This window comes from Engraulis encrasicolus, chromosome 5 (genome assembly GCF_034702125.1).
Source record: "Engraulis encrasicolus isolate BLACKSEA-1 chromosome 5, IST_EnEncr_1.0, whole genome shotgun sequence".
NCBI classification, from domain to species: domain Eukaryota; kingdom Metazoa; phylum Chordata; class Actinopteri; order Clupeiformes; family Engraulidae; genus Engraulis; species Engraulis encrasicolus.
Window position 1 is genome coordinate 18,008,939 of NC_085861.1, and position 12,912 is coordinate 18,021,850.

General features: G+C 40.4%; 1 protein-coding gene across 2 annotated transcripts; it reads left to right on the forward strand.

Annotated features, from left to right (window-relative positions):
* Positions 1-1,715: 1,715 nt before the first annotated feature.
* LOC134449040 (cytochrome c oxidase subunit 6B1) lies at positions 1,716-5,901 on the forward strand. Of its 2 annotated transcripts, XM_063198792.1 has the most exons (5): positions 1,716-1,833; positions 2,539-2,666; positions 3,840-3,940; positions 5,661-5,717; positions 5,789-5,901. In XM_063198792.1, the coding sequence occupies exons 2-4, from the start codon at positions 2,561-2,563 to the stop codon at positions 5,712-5,714; spliced, it is 261 nt and encodes an 86-aa protein (XP_063054862.1). In that variant the 5' UTR covers positions 1,716-1,833; positions 2,539-2,560; the 3' UTR covers positions 5,715-5,717; positions 5,789-5,901. The 2 variants fall into 2 exon arrangements, with proteins under 2 accessions (XP_063054862.1, XP_063054861.1); XM_063198791.1 differs by having other exon boundaries at positions 1,717-1,833; positions 5,661-5,901.
* The last annotated feature ends 7,011 nt before the right edge of the window (positions 5,902-12,912 follow it).

The following is a 12,912-nucleotide window of genomic DNA, read 5'->3' on the forward strand; positions in this document are numbered from 1 at the left end:
TTTAACAGCATATTTTATTTGTATAAACAAGTTATCTGTCAATTGCATTCAAAAATTGTCAATGTCAAACCCTACCCGTATAGCCATACACATGTGACAGCGACAACACACAGAGCCAGGTTAGGGAGAGTCCACTTTTAGAAAGACCCCTAACAAGGAAAAGGAAGACAACACGGCTGGACGGGAAGTTGTGTTGAGAGGGACATCTGTCACCTTTGACCTTTCTTCAACAGGAACATTGTGACAGGAAATAAGAAAGAAAGGACAGGGGACAATATTCTCACTCAAAGAAATGTACTAGTTGTGAAAAGTTTTCTTTTCTTTCCGTTTGTCTGCTTTTGCATAGTGACGGGTTGCAGGGATGTGTGTATCTCCTACCTCTCTCTCCTTCTCTGGCTCTCCTTGTGCCCATCTTTCATTTTTCATCAAGTCGCTTAGCTTTTTTTCTAATCATGCCCTATGAGTCAGATATTCAATTTATCAGAAAGTCACTCTGTTTCAAAACATTCGAAATGGCTTAAATGACCTACATTACTTTTAAACAGGCACTTAAAATATTCACAGCATAACATCATTCAGGGTACAAGGTCTACTACCGGGACATTCTCAGACAAGAAATGACCAGATACACTTGTAAATGCTCAGGTGTGTTAGTCATTGTCCTCCTTCCAGCAAAAAAAATGGCCAAGTGCTTTCATAAAGTGACTGTCTGGTATTATAACGTGCTACTGGAAATGTCTTCAAAAAGCCATAGGATCAAGTAGGAACAACTTGGCCAGATGGACATTTGATATGTAATAAAATGTGCAAATACAGGTTTAATAGTCAGTTCAGTTGTTATGATTAAAAACTAAGGCAAGGCAAGGCAAGGCAACTTTATTTGTATAGCGCATTTCATACACAGGTGCAACTCAATGTGCTTCACAAGATTAACAAATGCAAAAAAAGAAAGGAAACATGGAAGAAAGAAGGAATTATAAGATAAGGAATTATATAACTAAAGTATTTTTAACTGCACTCTTATCATATTATCATGTGTCTATGTGAAATGATAATTAGATTGACTGTCAATAACTTGAAATTAATTATGGTAATAAGAGTTCACAAGCTACTTAGACTAGGGCTACTACTCAGCCTTGTCACACCACAAAAGTATTGGCCTTGAACGTTAATGTTATTTTAGTGTATTATTTTGTAATGTAGGCCTAGAGAAGACTGAAAAGGGAAAGAAAAAAATACAGGTTTTTGTAAACACTTAGGAGTACTGATTCTGAAATACATCTCACTGTGGCCTATAGCCTACACAACAAAGGAGTATATCAAGAGGAAACAGCCTGTCAGATGGTGGAGAAAAATGTGTTCCTTTGGTGTGACGGAGCGACAAATATAGAATGGGCTGTCCAGACCATCCTGTTGACTTCACAAAATTATGAACCTGAAAATATGGCAACATAAAGAATGCCAATCAGGACTAGTAGGCCTAACCTTGTGCAGTAGTTCACTTAAAATATGAATTATTGTAATAACACAGAAAACAACAACAAATTAACAGATGATCCTATAATTTAACAAGTGTTTTTTTGTGGCCGATAATTAATTTATTTTGAGAAATAATTCTAAACCAAAAAGGAGGACTTTATTCCCAAACAGCTTTATTCGATCAGAAACATCTAGGCCTACCCAAACTTGATGGTGAAACATAAAAAAAAACACTCTAGTTCTAGCACCGCCCAAGACCACTCTCCTCTCCACGTCATCCAATGCCCATCATGCTTTGCGCAGCGCATTGCTAGTTCTACGAGAGGACATTTGTGATAGGACACAGCTTTGAAGGTAGGCTAAAACAATTATTGCTTTTTATGATGGACTGTCGACAGTGTTGTGTCTTATTTTGTAACACTTTAAGTTGTAATATGTCGTATCCCTTCATACTGAATTGATTTCGTTTGCTTTACTCGTAAAGGTGCCATATCTCCCCTCAATCTGAGGTCTACCGCTTAGCTAAGTTTTCCTGAACCACCGCTAGATTTAGTTGCTAGCTGGCTTTATAGCTAACAAGGTTACGACACGTCCTTGCTCAATAAGATCCGTTTGAAGAATTTTGCTTCACAGTATGAACTTAAAGAACACTGTGTTTTCGACTGTAATGTAATTTTGACATTTGGTTTGTATGCATTACCATAAATGGTAAAAGAACGTGGTATAAACAATGCGTCAATAGCATGCTAGCTTGTGATATATCTAATGCTAATCGCGATACCAGGTAGCACTAGATTCACATTGGCTGTCATGCCACCACAGCTGATATCAAGGGTCATTTGAGGTTGACGCACAGTTGACAATAATGACCTTGCTGCTCACTGGTATGTTTATATTAATGTAGTCCATGCTCATTGTCATTGACCCACTGTCAGATGAGCTAAGTCGTCAGCAACTGGGTTTGTTGGTTTCGCCCATTTGCTTGAAGTCTTCTGTGTAACTCCAGCTTTTCATTTAGACTAATCTTGAAACCAACATGGTTTCTGTCTGTATTTGCAGTCGGACAAACTCGACAGTAACCATGGCCGACACCATTGAGGAGAAGATCAAGAACTACAGGACGGCACCTTTTGACGCACGTTTCCCCAACGTCAACCAGACGAAAAACTGCTTCCAGAACTATCTCGGTAAATATCATGACAAGTGTCTGGATTCTTGTCTCGATTTCACAGTCGTAGAAGATGTTTACAAAGCAGCAGTTCACAAAGGGTGAAGGCACATGAACCAGAGTGTAACAGAGAAGGCTCATGCTAAGGAAGTGGACGTCTGTAAGCATCCTGTTTCTCAGTGATGTAGTCAGACATATTACATTACATTACACTTAGCGTCTTTCAGTTACATACAGGGTATATTCCCTGGAGCAGTTTGGGGTTAGGTGCCTGTCTCAAGATCACTTCAGCCATGGAGTGAGATAGGGAGTGGGAGGGCGGGATTCGAACCTGCAACCCTCTGATCTGATGCCCATCTCCTTAACCACTCGGCCACGGCTGCCCTTGTGTGTATAATGGACACATTTATAATCAAATGACCTTCTGGCCTTAATCACACTCAATAATGTTGATCCCCTGTAGTTTATACCCAAGAGGTAAATTCGCAAACATGAAAGATGCTGACGCAAGGTGCAATACATGCAGTAATAACTATAACATTGTGTACGTTTCCGTAATGTAATGTAGTCAGGCATTTGGTTAGACGTTGAGCCAAGTAATCCGGTGGAAAATGTTTTTAATCCAAACAATTGAGTGTTGTGGCACTGTATGTAATTGATGAAATCCAGTTAGTGCTGTAAGCTTTTGATCAGCGCCCTTCTTTATAACTTACATTGACGACTCCTTTTGCTCCATGTATTGGGAAATGGATTGAAATAACAAGTACCCGACTGTGGTTATGGACGCATTGCCCTAATCATAAGAGGTTTTACATGAAACTATGGTGTATTTCCATCTGGCCGGATGAATAATGCTTCAACTTGTCATAATCAGTGTAAGTAGAAAGTAACTCATCATTATTTGATACGTTATTATGACAAGTTAAAGCGTTATTCTTGAACAGTCGGCTAGCACCACATTTGTTTCAGTTGTTAAACAGATAACTAGTTTTTGAGCACAGCGCTTCAACAATGTTGAGGTCATCATTGACATTGTCTGTACTAGGGACAGACACGGCTGATTTGGAGTGTGTGGTGTGAATTTGTTTCTCCTGCCTGAATCCAGATTGTCCATTGCTGACCTTTTATAAAGGAGACGTAGGCTACAAAGAGTTCAGACTTAATGCAACCGCACGCTTTGTCTTGTTTGCAGACTTCCACAGGTGCAACAAGGCCCTGTCGGACAAAGGTATGGAGACGGCCCCATGTGACTGGTACCAGAGGGTATACAAGAGCCTGTGCCCCATGAGCTGGGTAAGTCAACACATCGCTGAAGGATGCACCCAATTCTGCCTTCAAATGAAATCATCTTTGAACAAATCTCATAACTTTCCCTCGCGACTTTCAACACTTGTTAATTATACAGTGGCAGAGCTTTGCATCAATGGGTGTTAAACAGCTTGTCGTCACCCAGCCTCCATGCTATTCCATTTAAGTAATGTTGCAGTTCAGCGAAAAAACTGATAGTATTCTTGTGTTCTTGGAGAGAGGATATGTTGAGTGGGAGACGATATCCCTGCCGTCACCATGTTGAAATCATTTAATAATATTGTCATAATGTTGCATCTTAGTCAGCTGTTAAAGATTGGATTGCACCGTTTTTTTTTCCATTGATTTTGCGGTGAATGCAACTATGAATAATCATATTGTGCATTGATTTGGGGGAAAACCTTTGTTGGAGAAATTCATAGTTTACTTACCTCTTGTGAGCTTGATTCTTGCCTCTGTGCAGATCCAGGTTTTAATAAAAACCTCAGAGCAAAACCACGACCCCAGGTACCAAACTTTTTAAAGTCACTGTTGTCGAAATCAGTGGAACACAAAACTAACGTCTTGCAATATGTCGCTGGTTGTCTTTCGTACAAGAATTCTAACCATTTCTTTGCAACGTCTTCTTTTTTGGGAAAGAGTTGCATTGTTGATGTATTATTGCCACAAATTAGACATGTATAAGTTTCTTCTGCCATGGCTTCTTCTGCCAATGAGTGTTCCGCCATGTTTTCTTCTGCCATGGTATCTTCTGACATGTTTTCGACTACTTAGCTCCTTAGCTCAATATTTAGCTTCTATGTTCCGATGCCTCAACTCTGCTCTCTTCTGGCTGCAAAATCTCAGCTGGTCATGAGCCAAAGTGGGCGTTGCCTATGGCGCTTACATTGCAAAGAGGGCCTGCATTGATTCGTCCATTTCTATTGCCTGTTGATGTTTAATGCTGGTGATGGAGATGGCGATTTTTCACGTGCAGCATGCATAGGCGACTGGGAGTGACCCCATCGTATTTCAAGTGCAGGTATTAAGCGGTTTCCAGGGAACTAGACCTTGAACACCTGGAGCGCTGCCAAGGGGTTTTTACTGACGGGCTTTGTCACTCAGTCTACAGCATTGTACCCACTGTGCATTACTTTACTGTGCAGTTAGCTTGTGGTCCAATGCAGAGCAACTTGTTTATTTTATTTTATTTAGGAACTGGTTCAAGTACTATGGGGTTAGTTGCTCAAGGGCTCTTAAGCCATGGATTAGTTATGTTCTTCACCCTTGCTGGTATGGGATTCGACCTCCTAAACCTTTGTTCATATATGACCTAGTAACACAGAATGGAGAAAGCTTCTCATGTTTGACATGAATAAAGCCTTGGTTTAAAAGAATAATTTCATCACTTCTGTCAAATCACACCAAATACATTAATAAATATAGCCAGTCATGTGGTAGTGATGCTCTTTCAACTCATAATAGCTTATTTTGGCTATGAATTTGTGTTTGGAGTCTAATGGTGGAGCTATTTTTACCTTTTAGTGTGTGTTTTGGTATGCTCTTATCTCTAAATCCAGGTGCTGATATACTCATGATTTTCCAGCAATGAATGTATTCTGCATGCATGCATGACTGAAAAAAACACAATAGACAAGACTGGCAAGGTCTTATAAAAAAGAAAAAGTCGTTTCCTAACAACCAGTGATGTTATACTGTCTTTCAGGTTGAGAAGTGGGATGGGCAGATTGAGGATGGAAACTTCCCTGGGAAAATCTAAGTGGACCATTCGTCTCTCCTACAGAGTACCTCATGATTTTTAATCATGTGTCACTCTTCTAGTTCTTTCATGTAGGTTTGAAAGAGAACGCCCTGTACCATCCTGAAGGGTCATCAAAATGTTGTACAATGTAAATGTAAATGTTGGTTACTTAAATAAAGGCGCACAATTTACCATGTTAATATAATGAAGTTTTCAGTTTATTTCTACTAGTTGGGGTATGACTTCAGCAGATGAATAGCAGCTTTGCTCACAGCTTTGGATCAGCATGCTATGGTAGACATCCCTCACATCCTACTCATTTTGGCAGGACATTTTTTTTGTTTTTGTAACCAAATATTTTTGCACCATGAACAATCGTAGTCTCTTATGACAAGAAATGTGACATTAGGTGAAGGGTCATTGACCGATGAATTAAGTATAACTTGATCCAATTTATCCCTCTGCTGAATCATAGTTTTATGCATTTTGACTATTACTTCCCTTTTATGATCTGAAGGGAGAACTCCAGTTCAAATAAAAGGTCACACATGTTGGCGTAAGTTATAAATGCACCCAATAAATAACATTTGTGAAAAAGATGGTGTTCCATCCTTGAGCATGCTGACCCTCCTCACTGATAAGAATAGCACAGTACACTTGCATGAGTCGTCTTTGTACTTCCTTAGCTTTTCTCAATTTCAGCACATTTTCACATGGCTTCTTGGAACATTCTACTCTCGTGGATAGCTAAGACACAGAACCATTGATTTGGATGTCTTGATAACAACAGAGAAAGGCTGTGGGCCACCCCTGTCATTCTCTCGATTGTTATGTTGTGAGGACATAGCACAACTTAGCTTGGTTGATCATTACATTACATTACATTGCCCTTGTATTGCTGTGCGATGACAATGTAGTTGTAGTTCTAGCCCACACGCAGTATGAATGTCACCCTGCAACCCACTGACCTCTTAATAGACGTCATTGCCGTAACCACACCAACAAGTGCTAACAAAGTGTTGGGTGTTTGGCCATGGGCAAGGCTGGTAGGCTGCTGGTTGCTTGCACCCGCTATTGATTAAGCACTGACAAGTTTTCAGTAAAATCTAAGGGCAGGTGAAGGTGTTTTTCAACTGACAATGTGCATGTGCATTTTGAGAATCTTTCATGAAATTCTGTTAATCTTGTATTGTATATTTTAATAATACAGGTGGCCAATATAGGTGCAGACCTGCGAAATTAATCTGCGCTTGCAACATGTTGGCAAAAAAAAAGCACCACAAATGGCCCATTATAGTCTGAGGTGGTTAACCGGTATATTACATTCCATTTCACTTATCCGATGTCTTTATCCAAATCAACTTACCATAATTACAAGATATTGGTTATAGTCCCCAGGGAAATGCGGGGTTCGGTACCTTGTTGAAGGCAACCACAGCTGTGAAGGTGTAGGGCAATTCTTTCCATTGGTAAGGGTGGGATTCAAACCTGCGCCCCTCTCACCTCCTCCCTAACCATTAAACCATAGCTACCCCCTGTTACAAAATGGCAAAATGAGATACTGGATGCTAAGACGACAAGTGCCACCATGTAAATACTGTACAAGTGGTGGTGGATTCTCATTGGGACTAAAAAATGTTAGGGTGACCTCTGCAAATATGGGCAAATATAATGCTACTGAGTAGAAGAACAGCTTCCTCCGCAAGAAGGCCCCAGATTGAGACAAAAGAGACATTTTTTTAAGGTGCACTGTGTAATATTTGTAGTAGTTTATTTCCAGAATGAGTGCTGTCCATTCGTCAATGTTACCTTTTTTATGAATAGGGGCCTATTACCACTGCCATCAAATTCCAAGTATTCATTAGGACTGGGAAAATTGCACTTTGCACACGTGGACTTGGGGATCTCCTCCATTGTCCGCCATTGTGAATGTCCAGAAATAAACATTTTTAGCTGCAAAACTTACTGTACTTTGGTCATACTAGTAAATATTAGTTTATTATTTAGTACATATTCATGAAAAGATAAAATGTAGCTGTAGACTGCACAGTTTCAATGAGCAGCATAATTGCAATACTTACTCTGGCCACCATCCTAGTGCACCTTTAGCTTCACAAAAAAGCATAGTTAAGTATTTAAAATGCTTGCAGAACATTGTTTTATTCAGTGGTCATTGAAATGGCCATGCCTGCCATCTAGTGTTGAGTCAGTGAATGGGTGTGAATATTTATGCAAATGAGCATACCCCCAAAACTACTAATTTAAAAGGTGCACTGCATGTATGGGATCAGGATGATGGCCAGAGTAGGCATTGCAACTATGCTGCTCATTGAAACTGAGCTGCCTATTGCCAAATTTAACCTATTCATGATATTTACTACATAATAAACTAACATTTAGTAGTATGACCAAAGTATAGTGTGTTCTGCAGTTAAAAATGTCTATTTCTGGAAATTCAAAATGGCAGATCATGGAGAGGACCCCTCTTTTCTTGTATGGAAAGTGCAATTTTTCCAGTCATAATGAATACTTTGAATGAATTTTGATGGTGGTGGTAACTAGTATTTGTGGGAAAGGTAACAATTCTGAATGGTCAGCATGAATTCTCGAAATAAGCTACTAAAAATATTACACAGCACACCTTTGATGATAAAATATGAGTAAATCCCCACTGTTCTGTTCACCTGCATTCAGTTATAGGTAGTTCATTCACATTCAGCAATATTTTAATATTGCATGTAGGACAAACCCTTGTGGTAATAGTATAATTAATCTATAGATCCCCAGCAATCAGACATCCGGTCTCTTTACTTGGCTAAAGTGATTCAAGACAGGGCTGGCTGGACTGGTCATCTGACAATCCTCAGGGGGCAGATGCTTCTGTTTTTTGTTTCGCTTTCGATGTTATGTTTCACTCACGGTAGGGAGCAGCCTATATTCTAGTAAAGCAGGGGGGTGAGGGGCTGGTCTATGCCAGGAATGCCTGTGCAGTTTAGGAATGCAAGTCCAGCCCAGTCTGGACACATGGTATTTTCTCTGTATCACACTCAGAGTTAAGTGGATATTGCAGTCATTTCAGCGAAGCTGAATGCAAAATCTTAGCAGTCCATGTTAACACAAAAGCTCTCAATATCAAATGACTGAAATATATGAGAGTTAGTTTTGAGGGCACTGCCTGAATCTATGTGTGATTAGAGATGTAAGGCCCGCCCAAATCACAAAACATAAAAGACTCTACAGCCCAATCAGTAGGCTAAAGAAACACCCTCAATCAAATCCCTAGCAATGTTTTGTAAGATGTTAACATGGTTGTGATTATAAAATACTATGACAGTATGCTTGTTTAAGTGGTTTAAAGGAAGCTGATGTAACTCGTGCAATATATTAATTGGCACAAAATTGGAATATTATGAATGAATATGGTGGAAGCTTGTGTATGAATGTGTACTTCCCCACTTCTGCCTCTGGAGAGCGCTGTTTGCCTATATTTTTCAAGCTGTTGTGTATGTCAGTGGTTTTCAAAGTGGGGGCCAGGGACCCCTGGGCGGCTGCTAGGGGGGCTGCGGCAGATTGGCAGGAAAAGTGTAGCAGAAATTAAATAAATAATTATATAAAATAAACAACTAAAGTAAAGTGAAATAAACCAAAAATAGGCTGATATTCCCATTGAGAACTGATGGCATATGTCAGGGTCTTGGCCGGAAACTACTTGCAGAGGGCTGTGTCATGGTAAAGTTTGGGAACGCCTGTAGTATGTCACAATCGTCTCTGGTCATTTGCAATACACCGAAGAGGCCCCTTTTGGGTGATATTGTGAATGAGTTGTCAGGATGTGTGTTGACATTTGAAACCCGCAGCACTCAATATTTCCGCACCAGAAAACATGGCTGACCCTGCCTGTATGTTCTTGTAAATCATTTGTCAATTTAAGCTTTTGTAGAATTTCTATTTCTCTCTTCTGTTGAGGTTATTGATGTGATGCTCGGCCCGACTAAGACATTTATTTGACCTCATTTTGGGTTCATTTTTAAGTGTTTTCTATATTAGCAAACAAACAAAAAATGTCCATAGACACAGACTACAATACCACTTAGTTTTCTGGTGGTCACTCATCATCTTGGTGTAATCTAAATGTTGTGCATATTCTCAAGTGGGTTCTTTGTTTTCCATTAACCTCAGACAAGTCAGGCATGAAAAGCACAAGGTTCCAATCAATGGGATTAACTGATTAAGAAATGCTGTATTTTTAACATGCATATTTAATGACCTTGTAAGGACTGTAGGCCTATGACTCGTATGAATTTCAATTTGACTGTGGCCTATTATGCCAATGCCGCTGCTTTCCATTTACAATACGAATACTAATATGCTGGTTTTACTTCCTATTTGCAGCGACTGTATGTCAACTCAGAAAGACACTACATGATGGAAGAAGCCTGGTGGTGTGTGTTGCCCTGCACGTACTACCTACAAATGTCCCCTCCCCCCTCTTTCCATCACTCTATAAACCACATCTCTCACTTATTTATTTATTTCCACACCAAACCGCCATTAGTAGATGGTGCTGAGCATATGACCAGTGGGAGAGATGCTGATTGGCCAGGGCGGTGATAGGAAATGATGCGCCGGGGCAATAATAAGATCACGGGGTCGCTCGCATCCAGCGTGCCTCCTGCGCTCCGCAGAAACACAATCACGTCATCCGTAATCCATAAGGTCGTCACTCACCTCATTGATAATCCCACAGCACACACTGCATCCCACCTCGATGCACACAATGTGTCACACGCACCAGTGGTCCCCAACCTTTTTTGGCATGCATACCCACTCCCTAAGCCTTTTCGCCATACCATGAGTACTCCTGACTCGTGCTGTATATGTCCTCATCTTCATGTGACTATACTAGAAACATGTTTTTGTCATTACATTTTTCCATGTACCCCCTACAGTGTGCATGCATACACCTAGTGGTACACAACATACTCCTGATTGGAAATCACTTACACTTACACCACAACAGGACATGAGAACACTGTGTTGATGTCATGGATGTGCAGTCATATTCAGGTATATTTCATCCATTCCCATCAGTGATGCAGAATATATACAGGTCGGTGATTCTCATGGTATGGGACAGTATTTCTGAAAAGAGGTTGCACCATGCATTTGACTTTTTTTATTACATAGACGCGTTTCAGTCTTCATTCAGGAAGGCAGAACGCTGAAATGTCTCTGTGTAATAAAAAAACTCGAATGCATGGTGTGACCTTCTCTTACTTTTCAGTTTTTAATAATTTGGTCAGCACCCTAAAAAGAAGAAAAATCTGTTTGGGTGAAGCCTGCTGCAACCTTTATGAATTGGACAGTAGTTCCCAACCAGGGATACGTGTACCATTGGGAGTTCACGAGCACACTGCAGGGGGTACTTGGAAAAATGTAATTTTAACAAATGTATGCAGCATAGTCACATTGGGATAGAGGAAGCGAGACAGAACTTGAGTTAGGGGGTACGCATGGCACAACAAAAAGGCTTAGGGGCACATGACACAAATAAGGTTGGGAAACACAGGTATAGGAGTACCTTTACTACTTACTGTTTTGCTTGCAGGCCACTTTTTAGACAGGGGAAGTGGAAGTGGCTCCTGGCAGCATCATGTGGTGCAACCAACAGTACAACATTGCACACCGCAAGCATACCGGTGCCCCTACCAAAGAGAAGCCAACCTTGCAGATCATTGTCTTTGGCATAAATGGGAAAGGTTCTAAATGCAGTGCGATCAACTTTAGAACATTTCAATGATATACCTTCATCAGGTCTGCATATTTTCTGGTCAATGACTTTCCTCAAATTGAACACGTAGTATTTTGTCAGGCATGCCATTTATTTGTTCACACACTGTACTTTTACGGTTTTGGTCATGACAACAGCATTGCCCTCTCATTCGAAGACTAAGCTTATTTTCAATCCTGGTCCCCTTTAAGTGAACCAAAGTCAGTCCTCTTTAAGTGGACCAAAAAGTGAACTGACTGCAAAAGAACTGTGTTCTGTTTTTGTTCATATTGTGAGTATTACAAAATAACTGGCTGCTCTGTCTGGTCTTGTTAAAATGTTATGGTGTGTCAACGTGGTCCTCAATACCTCTCGTTAAGTGATTACACCTAGTTACAGGTATAACTTGTCAGGACTCATAAGCAAAACGCACTGAGACCACGCTAATGAAGGTCTCAGTACGGTTCACGTCCAAGGGGTCTGGGTACACTTTGGAGCATTCACATATGCTCGGAAAATGTAGAATCACAGGTCTTAGTTCACTTAAATGGCTGAAATGTGTTCGCAATATTTTCATGTATAGCCTACCCTCAATTGTATCAGCCAGTAAGACTCTCTGTAATAGGAGTACTGGTATGATGCAGTTTTGTAGCAAAAACCTTGAGTTGAACGGCCGGCAATCCCTTCTACATCAAACTACAGATGTGGGCACCTTTTGAACATTGCTATTTGTGCTGAAAAGTCAATCCTGAATTTAAAATGTGCATAATGTGTATGTATGGCGCAAAATATTGTTTGGTAATGTGTTACAGTTCCAGCACACCATAGCCACAGAAAGCCCTCTCAAGCAGATGGAGAAAAATTCAGGATATACTCAGTCAGGGCATGTCTGAACAGCCAGGTCTTGCAGGTAATAAACGTGTGATATGATACGTATTACCCTGTTTTAAAATGCACTGCTGAGTGAACCACCTACAGTAATAGTCATTTGTGGCTCTATGTCTGTGAAGATTCTCATTCATAGAGGTCACATTATCCAAAGCAGCTGTTGTAAGGAAGGTGCTTGAGTATACATACAACATCTCAATCAAATATAGAGGAATGTTATAAATTGCATATGTGAAATAAGTTATTGTTGGAGCCATAGCTGTTCAAGTTTGGTCAACTATGGCATTTCACATTTGCAATTGATAACATTCCTCAATATGCAGTATATAAATATACACGCTGTGCAAGACAGACAGACAGACAGACAGTCAAACACACAGACAAGGTCAGTGCAATACCTGGCCTACAGTAACCCCCTCCAGTGACCCAGGTAACAATAACCATGTAGAGAACCGTTTATGTAGTTTCTTGGAAGAGGTTTCCAAGCGCCGGATGTTGTTGAGCGTAAGAGATACCTTAGCTCAGAAGTAGCACATAACTGTAGCTGCCAAGTTCCGG

Excerpts from the sequence above, each read along its gene's own strand:
- LOC134449040 (XM_063198792.1), top strand. The coding sequence starts at position 2,561 with ATGGCCGACACCATTGAGGAGAAGATCAAGAACTACAGGACGGCACCT. Across the intron at positions 2,667-3,839 it reads CTGCTTCCAGAACTATCTCG|ACTTCCACAGGTGCAACAAG; the intron begins GTAAATATCATG and ends TCTTGTTTGCAG. Across the intron at positions 3,941-5,660 it reads GCCTGTGCCCCATGAGCTGG|GTTGAGAAGTGGGATGGGCA; the intron begins GTAAGTCAACAC and ends ACTGTCTTTCAG.